At 41.0% G+C, this 19,688-nt stretch overlaps 1 protein-coding gene across 1 annotated transcript in view; it reads left to right on the top strand.

The window, feature by feature from the left end:
- Positions 1–19,688, top strand: part of APOB (apolipoprotein B) — a 55,666-nt gene that overhangs the window by 14,944 nt on the left and 21,034 nt on the right. The window contains 16 exon segments of the mRNA XM_063125219.1: positions 436–658; positions 1,572–1,799; positions 2,680–2,797; positions 2,899–3,045; positions 4,389–4,600; positions 5,520–5,754; positions 6,141–6,317; positions 8,209–8,400; positions 9,058–9,225; positions 10,330–10,541; positions 12,337–12,519; positions 14,189–14,310; positions 14,813–15,023; positions 16,994–17,169; positions 17,726–17,913; positions 19,395–19,534. Coding sequence (XP_062981289.1) covers positions 436–658; positions 1,572–1,799; positions 2,680–2,797; positions 2,899–3,045; positions 4,389–4,600; positions 5,520–5,754; positions 6,141–6,317; positions 8,209–8,400; positions 9,058–9,225; positions 10,330–10,541; positions 12,337–12,519; positions 14,189–14,310; positions 14,813–15,023; positions 16,994–17,169; positions 17,726–17,913; positions 19,395–19,534 — 2,932 coding nt within the window.

The following is a 19,688-nucleotide window of genomic DNA, read 5'->3' as shown; positions in this document are numbered from 1 at the left end:
GCCAAAAGTAGTTCCACTTACACAATGGCCCCAACACACTAAACCATGCTGCTTAATGCATTAACCATTTTGTGGTTAAGCAGCATGGTTTAGTGTGTTGTCTGAACAGGGTCAATAAGAGGCATCTGTTTTTTGTCAATCCCCACTACCTAGAGTATCCCCACATCTCCTGCACTGGTCCATAGTGGACCCAACAATCAGGAAAAGCTTTGTGGATAACACAATAGATAGGAGAGATTGGAGACAATTGGGTGCCCCCTCTCCCCCAGGGCAAGCAGAACTGCTTTTCACTAGTGCAAAGCCACCATCGGGTACAACCCCAATGACTGCTTGTTATTCAGTTGTCTTTCATAAGGGATTTGTGTGCGCGGCTTGCGGGAGGGGAAAAGCAGTCCTAGCAAATGTATTCTTCTGCAATGATGCCTTTCTTTGTAGTCAACGGCCTGGTCAAGAGAGGACTGTCCTTAGAAGGTGTTGAGAGCAAGTCTTCCAGGCACGGCAACGCTGTTCTGAAACTCCTTCAGGAATTGCAGAAACTGTCAACCTCCGAGCAGAACCAGAAAAGAGCTAGTCTCTTCCACAGATTCGTCACTGGCCTGAGAGGCTTGCACAACGCCACTCTGAGCACTCTGGTGCCAAAGATGATAGAAACTTCCAGGTACTTTATCAAAAGGAGTTGCGCAAATAGGGAAGCAGCCACAGCGAAAGCAAATAGAATGGACCTTGGAAGTGCAGCCATAAGTCCTGTAGCATGCAGCCGAAGCCAGCCACTTAGGTGTTGCAAGGGAAGACAGCTATTGTGTGGGTCGGAGAGATAAGTGAGGGAAAGAATGTTGGCAGATATTTTCGTCGGAGAGACTTGTGACCAGGTGTTGAGAACCTCGTGTCCCAATTCAGCCCTCCAGGGTCCACCAGATGGCCAACCCACTTTTCCCTCACCACCCATTTTTTGCTGGTTTCCTGGCTTTTATGAGATTTCCCTCCGAAGGATGGGAGCTTCTCCTCAAACGGGGAAAAAAATCATGCCTTATCATGGCTTTCCTCCTTGCAGTAATCCCACCATCATGATGTGCCCCTTTACATGTGATTTGTTTCCTTCCCAGAAAGGCCCCATTGTGTTTTAATGGGACAACGCCACCTCATGGTGTAGAATCTTACATTATCTGTGGGGGTTTCAAATGCAAGTAGCACACGAAGGAGACAGGGTCTTTCTCCATTCAGCGAGAGTCACAGAGAAAGGAAAATGGGCAGGGCAGGTGACATAAGGGGAGGGGAGGGGCTTGGTCCCCCTTTATGTCATCCAGCCTGCTCGCTTGGTCTGGGGAGGGGACAATCTGGTCCCCAAACCAATGCAGGATCTCTGCCTTGGTATAAGCCATGCATAACTGCATGAGCCATCAACTGTATGAGCCATTACACAGCTCTTTATTTTTGTGGAGTATAAAATGGAATAAACTTCTATGGACTCCTAGGGTCTTCAGTTGACACAATGTGTGTTGATGATACAATGAAAGTGCTGTTGTGAACATGTCTTCAAATCAGCCTGTTGGTTTGTTTGTTTTTCTTTTTAGTTCCATCACAGTGCAGGCTCTGACTCAGTGTGGTACCCCAGAGTGCTTTGGGGCTATCCTGCAAATCCTGAGGACTGGAAATGTGGATCCAATTGTGGCCGATGCCGTTACCTACAGCTTGGGACTGCTGCCTTCTCCTTGTACCAAAAGGATACGGGAAATCCTTAATATGGCCCAGTATTACCAAAGCCGTGCTTCTTTTTATGCCTTGAGCCATGCAGTCAATAGGTATGTGGCCAGTGAAGTGTTTTTGACAGGAAAAGGATTTTCTTAGGGAAACAACAAAAATCAGCCTTCCCCATCCTGGCACTCTGTTTATGGGGTGGACCACAACTCCCATCATCTCCAGTCAGCCTGCTGGCTGGGGATGATAGGAGTTGTGGTTCAACACAACTAGAAGGTGGATGAAGATGCAGCGTTGACTAAAACATGCCTTAACCAACTAATGGGTTGAATTAAAGCTATTATAAACATTTTCTTTGACGAAAAGGTCAATCTCTGATTCTTTGAGCAACACATTTTAACGTTTTTAAAATAACAACAACTACAATAATGTATGGAAACTGTACCTTCTTTGAAGAGGCATTCCCCCTTATCCTTACACTGGAGGGAATACCTCTTCTGGGAATTGCTGCAACATATACATACATACACCACCAAACAAAAGGAAATATGCTTTTCCTGTCGAAATTATTGTGTTAGTCATATGCAATTTTTTGCAGTCCGAACTGATTAATCAATCAATTGAAATTTACTTGTCTTCAGTTGATTGTCAGCCGTATTAGTCCATATTTTCTCCAGATCCCTCAGAAATGTGCACTTGAGCGTGACTGTGGCATTACATACAAAAGCCCCAAGGAGATGTTAACATTAAAATCTGGACAATTTTTTTTCTATCTCACACACAACTCTTAGAAACGGTTCTCCTTACGGATGAATCTGTGGGCAGCTTGTACCAAACCTTGGTTTGAGAGGGCTCTCCGGAGGCAGATGAGACAGTTTTGCAAGCTGGTTGCAGCCCTCAAACTACCAGTGGTCCATTCTTTGCTCTAAGTTATCCTTGCAGCTTTCAAAAATATTTGACACATTTTTCCTTCCTTATTTCCAGATTCTACCAAGACAAAGGAACCATGACTGCAGAAATAAAAGATGTTGCAAATTTTATGACATCACTGATCAACGACGATTGCTCTGGGCGTGACGAACTCACTTACCTGACCCTGAGGGTATTTTATGTTTTAAAATGTGGGTTATTTGCCCTTGGTTACATGTTAAGATTCCCCCAGTTGGTGAAAACTGATTTTTCTGTTTCTTATGTGACCCACAGACCATTGGCAATATGGGGAAAGTGATGGAAGATGCCAATCCCCAAGTGAAACAGTCTCTAAAAACCTGTATTAGAAGCAACGCAGCCTCACCTGAAGTCCAGAAAACAGCTATTCAGGCACTGAGAAAAATGACTATTACTGATGAGGTAAAACAGAATGTCTTGTGGATTTACGGGCTTTTTCTTTTCTTTTCTTTTCTTTTCTTTTCTTTTCTTTTCTTTTCTGATCTCTTCCAGCAGGCCTAGCCTATTTAGGATGCTTTTAGTATTCTTTTAGGATGTTTTTAGGATGTTTTTTTAACAGTGTATACTATGTTTTTAATCAGTATTTTATGTATTTTTTGCTTGCTGTTGTTCCCCACCTCAATCCAATCGGAGAGGCGGGTAAGAAATAAATTATATTTATTATTATTATTTTCATATGTTATGCATTATTATCTATTTATTTCATTTCTATACCACCCCATAGCCAAAGCTCTCTGGGCGGTTTGCAATAATGCCTAAACATACAAAATGCAACATAATAAAATAGTCTAAAAAAATGTTAACGCAGAAAGAACAATGTAAACAGCTAAAAACAATTTAAATAAACTGCTCTCTCTCTCTCTCTCTCTCTCTCTCTCTCTCTCTAATAGACCTGTTCTAAAACAGCAGACATAGATGCTTCATCATATGCCATTAAATGCCTGGGAGTTGAGGGTGGTCTTTACCTGGCGCTGAAAAGATAACAGTGTTGGTGTCAGGCGGGCCTTAGTGGGGAACTAATTCACTCATGGGTTGTGGGGCACCACTATGAAGGCCTTCTCTTAGAAGGCCTATAGACTCCTAATCCAACAAATCCCATTTTATTTCTAGGAAGTACAACGACCTTGTCTAAACTCGCATCAATTGACTCTGATTTATATTAAAAATAGGAAGTGAATCAATCATATTGATACTGGAGGTCAGGGCTAATCCATGATATTTTGCTACCTATATTTTGATATTTTGATAATATCAAAGTGAACCGCCCAGAGAGCTCCGGCTATTGGGCGGTATAGAAATGTAATAAAATAAATAAATAAATAAATAAATAAATACCTGAGGCAAAAAAAACAAGGCAGCAACCACTCCCATGCCATGTACAAAAAGCCAACTGGAATGGTAGTTGAATCTTTCCTTGAAGTGGAGGGCAGGACAGCATCCTCCACCACAGCTGAAGGCAGCAGGCTCGCTTAGGGAGTGAAGCCAGGCCATATGACATACAGTTCTATCCTTCAACACCTTGTTGCGGCCTGAGGCAACCACCTCACTTTGCTGGCCCTGCTATAGATAGACCCACAGCACTTTGATTTACAACGAGGATCTAGCTCAAAGAGGGTCACTTACTCTTAAAATAGACTTTGGCCATGTAAACTGAAGAAATGAACCTCAAATGTTTCCCAAAGTAATAATAAACCCATAGCTGACATTTTTGATATGTCAATATTCCATCCTTGCTATTGTTACAGGACCAGGGGATCCTTGTCAGGGTTTTCCAGGAGACCTCCTCTCCAGTTGAAAAACGTCTGGCTGCTTATCTCATGCTGATGAGAAATCCTTCCCCATCTGACGTTTCCAAGGTAGTTAAAGGTCTTACGAGGGACAAGAATGAACAAGTAAAAAGCTATGTAGCCTCACACATTGCCAACATCTTAGACTCTGAAGACCCTTCGACTGAACTGTAAGTAAAACCCTTGGAAAATCTGCTAATGTAGCTGTAAAGCTTCACCTTCAATTGAAATCCCAGTCACTATGTTGATGAATATCTGAAACTTATTAAATGTATTTATTTATTTATTTATTTATTACATTTCTGTACCGCCCAATAGCCGAAGCTCTCTGGGCGGTTCACAAAAATTAAAATCATAGTAAAACAACCAACAGGTTAAAAGCACAAATACACAATACAATATAAAAAGCACAACCAGAATAAAAACCACGCAGCAAAATTGATATAAAATTAAAATACAGAGTTAAAACAGTAAAATTTAAATTTAAGTTAAAATTAAGTGTTAAAATACTGGGAGAATAAAAAGGAAGAGTTCGTAGGGTGGACATTCACCTAAGACGAGTAACAGTCGGCTTCACCCTGGGTGACCGACATACCCCTCAGCATGTGAGCTGCAGTGGTATCCTCACCAGCTATGACATAACCAAAGGGCTAGTGAGACGCACAAATTAAAAGCACACCTGGCAGGTGCCTTTCCTACACCAAAAGAGAGGATTTCCTGAAGGCCTCTACACAATTTCAGTGGTCTGTGAGGCTGCTGAATTAGGTTGGAAGCAGAAGGAAGGATCACACAAAATCTCAGGTAGAAACCAGATCTGGCAGCTAGCCATTTTGATCCCTCACAGAACACATTTTTGAAATACGGCTTGGTTTGTTAAATAATGTTTTTCTAAGATGATCCCAGCTCCAAACAAAAAAATGTGAAGAGCATTAAATAGAACATATATAGCAAAAATTAAATTAGCAAATATATAGAACATATATAGCAAAAATTAAGAACAACTGCATATTGTTATATATCAAATATCTACCTAAATATTGTCCAAGATTTTTTGTTAATAACTTTGATGCTCCCTCTCCATGTCGTCAGGCTTAAAAACAAGATCCAAGAGGCTCTTAAAGGAGAACAGGTCCCAACAGTCAAAGACTTCCGAAGATTTTCACGAAATTATCAGGTTTCCCTGACGATGCCGTGGTCCGGAGATCCTCTTTCAGGAAAATTGGAAGGAAATCTACTCTTTGATCCAAATAGCTATGTGCCTAAGGAATCCATGCTAAAAACCACACTGCAGTTGTTTGGAGTGAAGCCTGTGGATGTGTTTGAGGTACCACCGCTTTCAAAGGCTTTCTGCTGCTTCCTTACTGTTTACTTCCTTCTCTTTCTGCTTCCTAATATTGATTGCAGTCCAGTGGTGTAACAGAGCCAGGGCATGCGGGGATGCAGCTGCGGCACTTTTCGTTGTTGTTAGCAGGGATGCTGACGTGATCTGCCACCCCTCTCAGAATTCCCTCTTCCGTCCGGGCTTAGCTGCAATCCTCCCAGGAGCCAGGGGAAGCGGATTTTCCTAGTAGCAGGGCTCCCTTGCTTGCACAGATAAACCTCTGTGCTCGTTTCCTGAATTTGCAGCCTGAGTACGTGATTGCCCACTTCAGTTAATCTGGATGCTCCTGTCGAAAAGCGACTCTCCTCACGTTTCCTCCTCCCACCTAGATCGGCTTGGACGGGAAAAGCTTCGAGCCCACACTGGAAGCCTTGTTTGGACCCAACGGATTTTTCCCTGACAGCGCCACCAGAGCTTTGTACTGGGTTGACGGCAAGGTACCACGGCAGGTTTCCCAAGCGCTCGGCGACCACTTCGGATACACCAACAATGGAAGGCAGGAAGAGGTATACTATTGCTTTCCAGATGCTATTGCATGGCTTGGTTTTAGCAACGGACATTATTTCTTTAATTTAATATTAACATTTATATACTGCCTTATCTGCTAAAAAGCCGTCAAGGTGGTAAACAACCATTTAAAACAATAAAATCTTGTAACCACTAGTGGCCCTGAACAATGTTTGCACAGTGCTCTAAGTGCACAGTATATTATTATGAGGCTACACTTTTTAAAGCAAATTGGACTTCCTTTGTAAATGTCATTTGATTAAAGCCCTGTTAGAGAAAGAATGCTGAGCTAGATGACCTCTTAGCTGCACAGGCAGTTCTTGTGTTCTCATATTCTCATTTCATTTTTTTATGCAATGTCTTAGAAGAGAACATAAGGAAATAAAGAAGAACTGGAGAGTCAAAAGCATAAATTATGGCAGCATAGGCTCTGTAACATTGAGTAAGGTTGCCAACTTTTGGACTCCTGCATACTTCATAGAATCATAGAATCATAGAATAGCAGAGTTGGAAGGGGCCTACAAGGCCATCGAGTCCAACCCCCTGCTCAATGCAGGAGGAAACTTCGATGCCCTTTAACAGCAGTGTTCATCTGCAGATATTGGAAAGTGGCAGTGTTTATTCTGAGGTTTTGAAAAGGTTTACTTGCTAAATTCTGCAGATCAATTAGTTGTTGAAGGCACAGAGGACTACGACCCTTTTCTAGTCAGTTGGCAACCCTAGTTAGGGATTATAGCCCATAAGTTCATTGGTGAGTCCCCAGACCTGGCTGGATGAGGTGGCTGGCCCTGTGTTGGCCCAATTCGTTCCAGCTGGGTACTCGGTGCATCATCAGGAAAGACAGGGCCGTTGGGGAGGAGGGGTTGCCTTGGTATATTCCTCTAGCTTATACTGTAGGGAGGTCCCTAGCCCAGACACAAGATCCTTTGAGTACCTCCTGGTGTTGTGTCTCTCTCGCGAGAACATTGCTTGTAAACTCCTGATAGTGTATTGACCACCTGTGCACTCGACAGAGTTTGCCCCTGAGCTGGCCGAGTTATTTATTTATTTATTTATTAAATTTATATACCACCCCACAGCCGAAGCTCTCTGGGAGGTTTACAAAAGTTGTCTGACCTGCTCTTGGAGTCACCCAGTTGGTCCTGGGTGACTTCAGTATGCCTGTGGACAATGCCTGCAATTCGTTGGCCAGGGCTTTCCTCAAGACCATGCCAATAGAAGTTAGACAGGCTCCCGCTGTTCATCGTTTTGAACATCTGTGTAAGGTGTTTTTATTTACACAAGAGTTTGGGGGAGGGGCGGTTTGAATTTTAATGAGGGTTGACTGCTTTTCATGGTAACTGTTTTTATGTGCTGCTGTAAAGCGCCATGTTGCCAGAAACGGTGAAACGGCGCTATAAAAATGTTTTAATAAAATAAATTAATAATAAATAAATAAGAAGAGGGAAACATCAAGGGGCAGGAAGGAGCATACACACCCACAGACAAAGGTTTCCAAGTTGTTGACCTTCTTTCTAGCGAGACTCCTACATAATCTAAAAAGCCATTTTTCAAGAGTCAGAAGCATCTTCCTTGATAGGTAGCTGTTGGAGCCTATGGAGCTGCAGTCAGGCAATGGGAATTACAGAAACCCCAGTCACCTGGGTCTAAGGATTTGTGGATGCTGGGAATAACCTAAAAGCATGTAGATAACATAAGAAGTTGATAAAATGCATTTCTCGATCAAAGTTGGTGTAAGCCATTTTAGACCATTGGTGGCAGAGATGCCTTCTCTAGGTAAAATCAGATTTCATACATGCAAGCATGGGCTTGCTCACCTTGACTGAACTCAAAGGTTTGTTATAAAGATATTTTTTAAAAAACGATTGCCTTTTTCCCTTGCATTCTCAGGATTTTCTGAATGGGATCATGCTTAATTTAGAGAAAGTGGTTAAAGAAATCAACAGCAAAGAAACCCCTGAGGCCAGCGCCTACATCAAAATCTTCGAGCAGGAGCTGGGCTACTTGAAACTCAGTGATGTTAAGCTAATGGGAAGCCTGATTGTGAAGAGCCTTAAGACCATGCAGATGGTGCCTGAGAAGGTAGTTTTTCAAAGTGTTGATGAGCACAATTTACCCAGAGAGGGACTGGGTTGATACCATTGACCTCAGTATCCTCCTTGATCGACCCCATGGGATGGGCATTGGGCATTGGAGGCACTGTGTTACAGTGGTTCCAGTCCTACCTGCAATGTAATATTTTTGGAGTCAATCTTTCCAACTAAAACTGATCCAAGGAAGTTGATTTTCAGGTCCATACAGAGCTGTCCCAGGCTCTCTTTGGGCATCGGACAAAAGAATCACCCTCCAAATCTATGGATTTTCCTTTTTTTGTCCCAGCCAGTGTTAACGTATCAAGATAAAAAAATGTCCTGTGACATTTTTCAAACAAAACCACCAGAGGGAAGCAGATGTCTTCTGATACCATCCCTTAGTTTTGGTTTTGGGACATTTTACTTCCCCAGCATACATTTGAATGTAGTCTGGAATAATTAAATGCCCCCGAAAACATTTGTGGCTGTTTCCTTATTTCTATGACAGTTAAATTAGACATTTGAAAGAATTTCCCTTATGTCTTTAAGTCAATTTTTAAAAGGTATAACTTGCATAAATATTGCAGAGTGTGGAAAGGCTAAGAGTGGGTGAAGTTTGCGCCAGAGATGTAACAGATTGTTTCCTTTTCTTCCTGTTTGCCCACAGATTGTCCAGGCCATCTCAACAGGGACTGGGAATGACTTCTTTCTTCACTACATCTTTATGGACAATGAATTTGAGCTGCCAACAGGTGCAGGACTGCAGCTACAAGTTGCTTTATCTGGAGTAGCCACTCCCGGAGCAAAGGCTGGAATGAAATTTTCAAAGAGGACTGTGAGTCTTAGCTGCCTTCAGCCTCATCTTCAAACTTATTGTACAAGCAAAGAAGTGATAGGTGTGGAGTACAATAACTGCTGAGTTAATGCAAGGCAGTGCTCAAATGACAGAAATAGTCCAGTCTCCATAGTCTTTGCAATTGCCTGCTTAGTATCAGTTTTTAGAAGCTATAGGGTGTGCAATTTGACTAACATTTCAGAGGAGTCAGGAGGTGGGGTTCGTGAATTTCCTATGGGTAAAGAGCAGTGTGTAATTTTCTTTTTAGTGGGATGGCTGGTAAGTTTTGGGCAGCTGGTAACTTTCGGTAACTTTTGTTACATACTTAGTAATAAGTCTGTGACTGTACAGTGTTAATGGCCACACAGCCACTTTGATTTGGAAGTCTATGTGCTGCCCTTACAGGAACTTATGTGGCATAAGGATTAGTCCACACTGGTTAGTCAAATCCAAAACTTGATCCTGCCATGTGCTACAGATGTTGGAATTCCCCAGTTGCCATATGGAGTTCAACATGTGTACGGAAAGCTGCTCTTTGTAGTGTAATCAACATCAGTCCCCCACTTTTCCTCTCTCTCTCTCTCTCTCTTTCACATACACACACACACACACACACACACGTGCACACAAATCTGTGTGTGGTGCACGAATATAGCAATCAACCTCACTATCTCGGTCTGAACTCTTATGTTGGCTCTGGTTTGTATAATGAGCCATCATTCTTGTTTTGTTCTGAGTACTTCTATGAACTTTGAAAGATCATGTTCTTACGTCTAGGCCAATTTGTACTTTGTCCCTAATCTATCCATCTGTCTCTGGAGACGCCACTCTTTAGTCTGTATATAAAAGTAGCACGAGACTGTACAAATGTAGGTGAATTTCTATGACCGTGAAGTCTTCTACTTATCCATCTAAGCATGGCTTCTGCCTTGTGCCTTAGGAGGCAAACTTTGTCTCCTAACAAACCAGTTAGGGAAATGCACTGTCAATATGTACAGCACCAGGAGCCGAGAGGGGATTGTTCTGAGATTTTACAGAAGAGGTGGTGGGGAAGAGTTTCCATGAAAGAGAAATAAGTGTTAGCATTTCATGTCTATTCCGTAGATGCAAGCAGAATTGGTTGCTAAACCCTCGGTTGCAGTTGAATTTGTAACACACGTAGGAGTGAACATCCCTGAGTTTTCTAGAACTGCTGTACAGATGCACACCAATATATACCATGAGTCTGGAATTGAAGCCCAAATTACAGTAGGAGCTGGAAAGCTGAAGCTCATCATTCCTGCACCAAAGACCCAAACCAAGCTTTTGAGCATCAGGTACTGTTTGGGAATATGAGATGTGTAATCAATTTCTTCCCTCCTGGGGGTTCTTGACTTGTAAAAACTGTGCTGCATTTTCCATACTGTTCAGCAAAAATTTCTATGGTTGATGTGACCTTTCTTCAGCCACTGCATTCACAAAAATAATGACAACCAACTGATTCATGTTAGAGATGTGAAGGCCTGAGGAAAAAATAGGGAAAATTGGGGGAGGGGAGTCCCCCCCGCCAGCACCATTTTTGTTTTTTTCCAAAGAAGTTGGAAAAATTGAACAGTTCTGGATTTCTTTTAGAATTTAAGACAAAGTATTTATATATTTTTACCCAGCTTTTGCTCCCCCCAAAATGATTTCTAAAACCTATGTAATAAGAATACTTTCATAGAAATACTATAGATGTAAATGTCTGGAAATAATGAAGCCATTGGGGATTTTTTTTTAATCCTTTCTGTAAGATTCTCAGCATGTTATTTCTTTCATTCCATATTAAAATTATTGATCTAAAATATATTCTACCGATAGACATTTACGCCCAGTCTCCCAACATGTGAGTAGGGTCAACATTGTGCATTCTTGACAGTAAATGTGCATTCTTAACCATTTGGGTTTTGTTCTGTAGTGTCCTATGTTTCTGATGCTGTAGCAGTCATTTAACGTAGTTCTAATTTAAACAGACAATACTTACAAATGTACTGAGTTTAACTCTAAAAGTTTTAAAATATAATGATAATTTATGAGAAAACTAAGTTATACACAAACTAACTTTAGGAAAAGAAAGCCTGCTTTATGTCCCTAAAGTAGCCCTTCCCAACCTCGTGCCTTCTGGATGTTTTAGACTACAATGCTCAGCATTCCTGACCGAAATCCAAAATATCTAGAGGGCATCAGGTTGGGGAAGACTGACTTAAAGCAACGAGATGACTTTAGATCTTTAAAGCATGCTTTTTTAAAAAATAAAAAGTTTATTTTTTCCATATTCTCCCAAAATTTCATTTTTTTTTCCAGAAGAGAAAACACTATTTTTCCATGGCCTCAAAATTTCCAGAAATTTTACATATCTAGTTCATGCATTCTCTTTCTCCACATAAGGTTATTTTCAAAGTGAAATAGCCTAAAGTTGCAGTTTTCCACCATGTGATCGATATTTCTATTAATCTGAATGTTTTGGCAGTAGAACCAAGTCTTTGGGGCGTAATCTGGGGGTTGTATTTTATTGTTTTAATTTTCCATCCAACCATTACTGGTAGAATGACATACAAGCCAGGTTTCAAAGTGCTTTGAGATCCTTGGGCAGCGATGAAGGTCAGGGCCTTGACCCCAATCTCCCGGGGTCCAGTTCTGGCTCTCCGAGGTTCTAAAGATGACCACACACCCTTTCCCTGGCCACACCCCTTTCCTCTAACTACCAATGGTTTTGTACATTCCCCCCTCCTCATTTGAAACAATTAAAAAAGCTCTCCCAAAGCTTAGTTACTGGCACCAAGAACTGTAAGCTACAATAGGCTGGTGTGTTTGGAGATTTTGCCCCCACCCCTTCTGCCTTGAACCTCAAGAGCTTCTGCGTCATTGAACTCGGCCCTTGGGCTGAAAGAGGTTCAACACTGAGGTCCTAGGGTGAAAGCTATTCAACATTTCTTTTTGTTAGTATGTTTGTTTTTAACTCATTTGCTTGCCAGGTGCAAGCTACAGATTTCTGTTCAAATCACATCCATTTTTACAAATGGATACTTTAGGATGACTGATTAGTTAACGTGAATAGAAATAGAAAGGTAACCTTTCTCTTTACTTTTGTAGCAACCTTTTGTACTTGGTCACCCCAACCCGCACTGAAGTGATCCCCCCTCTGATTGAGAACCGAGAGTCCCAGATATCTTGCACATCTGTTTTTGCTGGTCTGAACTTATGTTCCAAACTGGAATACTCAAATGCCAGTGCCACACAGGAAGCACCTTATTATCCACTCACTGGGGAAACCAGGTGAGTCAACCCATGTGGCTTTCTCTAGTAGTCCACCCTTCCTCTTATGGCTTCTCTGCTGCCTAATCTGTGCTACTGTATACTGGATTGTTCTGTGTTTGAACCCCATACTCATGTTGATTTATGTATGTGGGCCAGGTTTGCACATAACAGTAAGCCCAGTTGCTTCTGCTTGGCTTCTCCTGCCAGCAGGAACGACCAAACGAACCAGGAAGCCTCCAGTGCTGGTTTGTTTAGTGGTACCGGTTGTGTGAATGTGAAGCTTTAATTAAAATGACATTAGTCAGGTATCAATACAAGTGAAAGGGAGAGAGGATGAAGACATTGCACACCAAAAGCATCAACAGATCTAAGTGACTTCATTGTGGTTAATGTTTCCATTTCATAACACAGCAACTGCTTTATATTGATGCGGCAATTAAGATAAAAGTAGTGTTAACTATTCAGTATTTTTTTTAAAAAAAAAATACCGCCAGGAGATCTAGGTTTCATTCTCATGTAATAGCAGCAAATTATGGGTTAATGCACCATGGTGCATGCCTGGAGCCATTTTGAATATGCAACCTCTGACTGCTTTGTGATGTCCAAATCATAGGTTAAAAAACCCACAGTTAAACTAACAACTAACTGTAGATTAACTGTGGGTTGTTTAGCTCACGATCAACTCATGTTGTCTGGGTTTGGACATCATGGAGCAACCCCGATAACTTCGATTGGAGTCTGCATATTCGAAATGGCAGTGGCATGCACCTGGCATGTGCTGCAGCAAATAATGTGTGTTAATTAAGACACAATTTGTTACTGTTACATGTGAACTACCGTATTTCTTCGATTGTAAGATGCCATCGATTGTAAGACGCACACTAATTTCAGTACCACCAACAGAAGAAAAAAAACCTTAGACACACCCGTGATTCTAAGACGCACCCCATTTTTAGAGATGTTTATATGGGGGGAAAAGTGTGTCTTAGAATTGAAGAAATAGGGTAGGTAATGGAATGAAAAAGCTAGGAATGTTTAAAGAATTCAGTCTTTATGTACTTCAGTACAAACTGACCAGATCCAGAACTCCCAGATTAATAAGGAGAATGGGATGTAGTTATCCACCAGCACTTGCACTTTGCACCTCCCCCAAATTTCAACAATTATTTCAACATGTATTGGCTCAATAAATCTATTGAAATACAGGGAGAGAGAGAGAGAGAGAGAGAGAGAATAAACTTAAAATATATTTGTGTGCATTTAAATGCAGGTCTTCTTGCAGATTTTGCAGATTAATGCAGAAGCACAACAGAACAGATTTATGAACACATGTGAAAGTGATATGGGCAGGAAATGGACCAATTTGCCCATGCCTAGGAAAAGAGCATTAGTATGGTACCTAAGGCTTATGAAACTCCATAGAAATTAACATTGGAGGTCATTATACACCCTACATATCATCACCAGCCCTATGAACAATAATCCTTAATACAATTTCATATATATAATCTTTATCTTAAATTGGAGCCATTTCCAAATGCCTCTTGATCATTTTTTTTTAAATAACAACAATAAACAAGCACACTATCATCTCTGATTAGTGAAGTGTTGTTATTTTTCCAAGGGGATTATGATAATAATTTATTATTTACAATGACAGATGATTTTTCCATTTGGGCAACATTAGGTATGACATTGAACTACAGCCAACGGGGGAAGTAAAGGAATATACTGCAAGTGCTAATTATGAACTAAAGAAAGAGGAAGCAGATTTGGTAGACACCTTGAAGTTCACTGCTCAAGCTGAAGGTAAGTGGCTATGCAGTTATTTATGTATGTAAATGTTGCAAAGGCAAGACCTGCAAAATAATAGAAGTCTCTTTTCTGCCAAAATCTTTATAACAGCCATATGCAAGTACCTAGCTCTCCTGCCAAAAAGTATTTTTGAAGGATCAGGACATAAATTACCAGACATTTCAGCTATTTTGATCAAATGGACACATAGTAAACCAGATGTACTGGAGCCAGAGAGCTGGTTCATACATATGTGCTTGTCATTTGATGATTGTACCATCAACCACAGAGTTAACAATAGATGGGTCAATTTACATATTCAGCTGCCAGTCATCAGGTATAGAGAGATGCATGAAATGGCCCAGAGACAGGTTGCAAGGTAAGTTTTTTAAGAATTTAGAACCAGGATCCAAAGAATCTATTTTGTTCCTAGGACAGATATTTTCAGTTGTACTGCATTCATGGCAATCGGCACTATGGCTGTTTGTAAACTGTCCATTGTCACTGCGTGTTTCAGGTGTAAGACAATGTGAAGGCACACTGACTTTCACGTACAATCGAGGCAAAAAGATTTTTACCAGCGACTTCCAGATTCCCCATTTCAACATTGATTTGGGTACCAACCTCAGAATGACTGATTACTCTACTCAGGAAAGAAGAGCGTACGGCTTTATTTTAGACATCAACAACAAGAAAATTCCTGAAGTGACTCTTACAGGACGCCTCGGGTAATGCCACAACCTTTCCCTAATGACTGCAGATATAGCAATATTAATTAGAGATGGTCAAAACCACAGGCATTGGCCAGATTTGATGGAATACTCTGCCCGTTTGGAATTTCTGGGGATTGCTTTCTGTCCAAATGGGAGAGTCGGGTGGCTTATTGAAATCCATTAGCCACTGAAGGGCCCAGGCCCAGCATCTTAGAGATCTTTGCATTTGGTGTGGAATGATCCCTCATCATTGCTGGTAATGCTAGTATAGGAGACTTTGTGCCAAATGCAACAATGACATGGTGGTTGGCACTGTACATTATGGCAATGATGGAAATAAGTCACCAGCTTTAAAATCACTACACTGGCTACCAATTAGTTTCTGGGCAACGTATAAAGTGTTGTTTTTTACCTTTAAAACCCTACATGGTTTGGGTCCAGGTTACCTGTGGGATCGCTTTTTTCCATACAGTCCGCCCCTCACACTCAGGTCCTCTGGGAAGAATTTACTCCAGTCAGCAAAAACTAGGCTGACAACTGTTACCCAGAGGACCGTCTCTTCTGCTACTCCCAGACTATGGAATGGCCTGCCGGGAGAGATTAGTCAACTTAACAGTCTTCTAAAATTTAAGAAAGCCATAAAGACTGATCTCTTCCGGCAGGCCTACCCGGTTGAATTTTAAGATACCTTTTAATAATATGCTGCCTTTTAATAATGTATTAGTTTTAAATGTTTTTAATTAATTATATGTATTCTATGGTGTTTTGTATTTGTGTTGTACCCTGCCTCGATCCAGAGGGATAGGCGGGTAATAAATAAATAAATTATTATTATTATTATTATTATTATTATTATTATTATTATTATTATTAGGCAGTTTGCAGTAGTGTCTGAATGTTGTTGGTAATGTAGAATGAATACACCAAATATTTGCCTATTACTGTTTTGGGGAGTGGCACAATAATTCCTGAAACCCCCAGATCACAAACCCTTCACCCTTTCTTCAGTTTCTTTTTCTGGCATTACCTTTTAGCTTCTTATTACTATAGGTTGCATCCAGTCTTAGTCCTACTTGAAATGAATGGGACTTAAGGAAGACTAACATTGGATAGAGTCCTATGCCTCTTTCCTTGATCAATCACATGAGTGATTCTCAGTGAATGGGGGCCAATCACTTAGTGAATGGGAAGATCTCATCATGTTACATAGTGAATCAGAGTTGGCTATGTAACATTGTCAGTTAAGCAAACAAAGTGAACCCAGAGAGAGGGCAGTGTCTCCTGGATGACCATTGCCCTCACTCTGAATGGAAGATTTTTTATCCAATTTCAAAGAAGCCCCTGAAAAAGTTCCAACGGGGGAGATACTTTTCATTCCAGATGAAAATGTTTGTGAAAAGTGCCCTCCCTTTCAGCTCTCTGTTGTTTATAATTGTAATATTCATAGAGAGAAATGAGAGAATGGCTCACTTCTTTAAGAGAACAGTTTTAAATGTGTTTATTTTTAACTTTTAATTGATTACTTTGGAATAAGTGGCTTCAGTGTCTCTACTTTCGACTTTATCCTTAACTAAGGAAAAGTAAGTAAGTTGTTTTCAATAGGGAGAAGATAGCATAAGCCAGGCATCCCCAAATTGGTGGCCACCTATTGGTGGCATCTTCCAGGAACCTGGGAGTTGTAGTCTAACACACCTGGAGCCAACTGAATTGGGGAAGGCTTGCTTAAACAGTTCTTGTACAAACTGTTGTATCTTAACCTACTGTTTGAAGCCTAGCTTATTTTTAAGCTGCTTAATAAATAAACAGATAACAATTATTTAAACATTAATTATTTAAACGTTAATTATTAGAGACTATGAAGTTCTCTAGGTTAAAATTAACTTTTTCCTCATCTACTTTCCCCCTAGTAGTAAAAATCAGCACTAGCAATAACACCAGTAGTAAAAACCAACCAAAAAATTATCCTCATGTTTGTATTCTTCCAGATACATTGCTGGGAGGGAGACGTCTATGGAAACTTCAATCTCTATTCCTCGCTTGCAGAGTCAAGCAAAAACAGATTTTTCACTACTACGGACGGGTAATGGAATAGAATTTCAGATTGACTCCTCAGGCACAAGTCATGGTTCCTCGATTTCAGAAAGGATTGTCTTGAGATATGGTAAGTTCCTTTCTCAACATGAGAGATTGTCACCAACAACCAAAATCAATAGCCCTATAAAAACAACAAACCTGTATGGACATCTGATCCAATGTGCAATCAAGGTTCAGGATAGTACTAATCACCAACTCTGGGCCCCTTCAAAATCAACCCTCTGGATGTTTTCATTGCATGGCATTACACCTACAGAACTCAAAGAATGCCAACCTGAGCTGCACGACATATACATCAAACATACATGAGTACATGATTTGTATGCAAAAGGTCCCAGGTTTAATCTCCTACATCTCCAGATATGGCATTAAAAGACTCCTGCCTGAAATCCTAAACCCCAGGACAGCCGCTGTCACTCAGTTCCATACTGAGTTAGATGGGACAGTGTTCTGACTTGGTATAAGTCAGGTCCCTATGCATAGGTCCCTATGCATTTTTGGCCTACATGCCCCAGGCCTATCCCACTCTCTTCACCACATGTTGGACTGAAAATTTGCATAGGGTTTATGTGCAAATTGGACTCTATGGGGGATAACAGGGTGTCATTTTTTATGGTTTTTAGATGATGAGAAAGTTGAAGTGCAGTGGAATTCAGGCACTAGCGCCGCCCTGAAGAAAATGGCATCCACCATGCCCATAGACATTGTGGGTTATTCAAAAGGTTTGCAGAAAAGCGCCGACGAGCTGCTGGACCACAAAGTAGCCAACACAGATATGACGCTCCGGCATATTGTTTCACATTTCATAGCCGTAAGTGAATGCATCAGCCGTATAAAAGACTTCTGTCAGCCCTCTGTTATCATGCTGAAGAGAGACACTCATGAGTTTAGAGGTAGCTAATTCCAGTGAGCACTATTACATATGAACAATTAGTGAGTATGAGCAGAATATCTATTAAACCCAACAGGAGCCAGTGAAGTGGGCCAGAAGGCAGTAAATCAGGGGGTGCTTGGAGGGGAGGGACTTCTATACTTATGGCCATCACTAAGAGGTAGTAGAGGTGGGGGCAATGGAGTTCTTTACTTGTGGCCATCACTAAGATGCAGTAGAGGGGAGGGGCAATGGAGTATCATGTGAGTTCACTGATAGTAGTAAGTGGCCAGAATCCTTAGCACAGCTGATGATTGCATCAGCTATTAGTGTGTGGTACTTGTACGAGACTTTGGTTATTTATATTGCAACACTTTTAAAATTATGTTGAAGAAGAAGAAGAAGAAGAAGAAGAAGAAGAAGAAGAAGAAGAAGAAGAAGACAAACACAGAGAAACATAACCTAATCGAAAAAAGAATAACCAATAATGTGGACATTTTTCTTAACTACAGCTAGGTTTTTAAGGTGTAGTTGTAAAACACTGAATATGTACCCTCAAAAATGCACTGTGCATGTGAGTGGGTGTGTGAGAGGGTAACATGGCTTTTAACCATCATATATCAGATAGGTATCTGTGGGAAAGGACTTAGATTGTTGTCCCTATGTGGGGGAAATGAGTTCCATGAGTCATTGAGTTGGAGAAGGAGGCGGAGGCCTAGTAATGCCACAGTTGGAGCCACAGCAGTGTGTCTCAGTAATAATAATAATAATAATAATAATAATAATAATAATAATAATAATAATAGTATTTCTTACCCGCCTCTCCATCCTGATCGAGGCAGGGAACAACAGTAAGTATAAGATACATAAAATACTAATTAAAAACATAGTATACATTGTTAAAACATCCTAAAAGCATCCTAAAATTCCACTGGGTAGGCCTGCTGGAAGAGATCTTTATAGCTTTCTTAATTGCTGATAGACTGTTGACGAGTCTCCTCCAGCAGGCCATTCCACAGTCTGGGAATGGGTAATACCTGTCAGCCTAATTTTGTCTTCTGGGTAATACCTGTCAGCCTAATTTTGTCTGGCTGAAGGATAGGGTAGCAGGAAGTCAGGGACTGAGGCACAATGGTAACTCGCTTTTTTCAAGTGAGAGCTGCACTGTAATCTCCTTCCAAATAGTTCAAGGCCTCTCACATAACCTGGCACAGTGCAGGAAGAAGCGATGGTGCTGCTGCAGCTCCCATAACACCAGGGTAGCTTGAGTTCTGCGCCTAAGGTGGCTGAATGTGGCACTCACTAAGGAGACTTCCCATGGGCGTTAGCACTTTACCTGAGTCAGACGGGTTGAGACAACGAACTGAATTGCTTCTGATCATTAGCCTCTTGTAAGGTGACACTTTCCTCTGATCTTGCAGGCGACCAATACCTGGCTACAGCAGACATCCAAGGATATTCCTTATGCCCAAACTCTACAGAATAAATTAAGTGGACTTCAGGAGCTAAATTTTGAGAGCATGGATCTTATCGGCATTCCCGAGGAGTTTTTCTTACGAAGGTAAAGCAAAAGATGAGAAGTCCTTATAATGGGTCTTCATCAATGTGAGCAGAGGCCCTTCGTGGCCTTGAAGCTAAACAACATGACTAACTACATTAGTGAAACCTTTAATTTGATACAAGAAGAAACTAATATATGCCAAACAACTAGATCT

This window comes from Elgaria multicarinata, chromosome 4, assembly GCF_023053635.1.
Source record: "Elgaria multicarinata webbii isolate HBS135686 ecotype San Diego chromosome 4, rElgMul1.1.pri, whole genome shotgun sequence".
NCBI lineage: Eukaryota > Metazoa > Chordata > Lepidosauria > Squamata > Anguidae > Elgaria > Elgaria multicarinata.
This window is presented reverse-complemented; position numbering and strand designations above follow the sequence as displayed.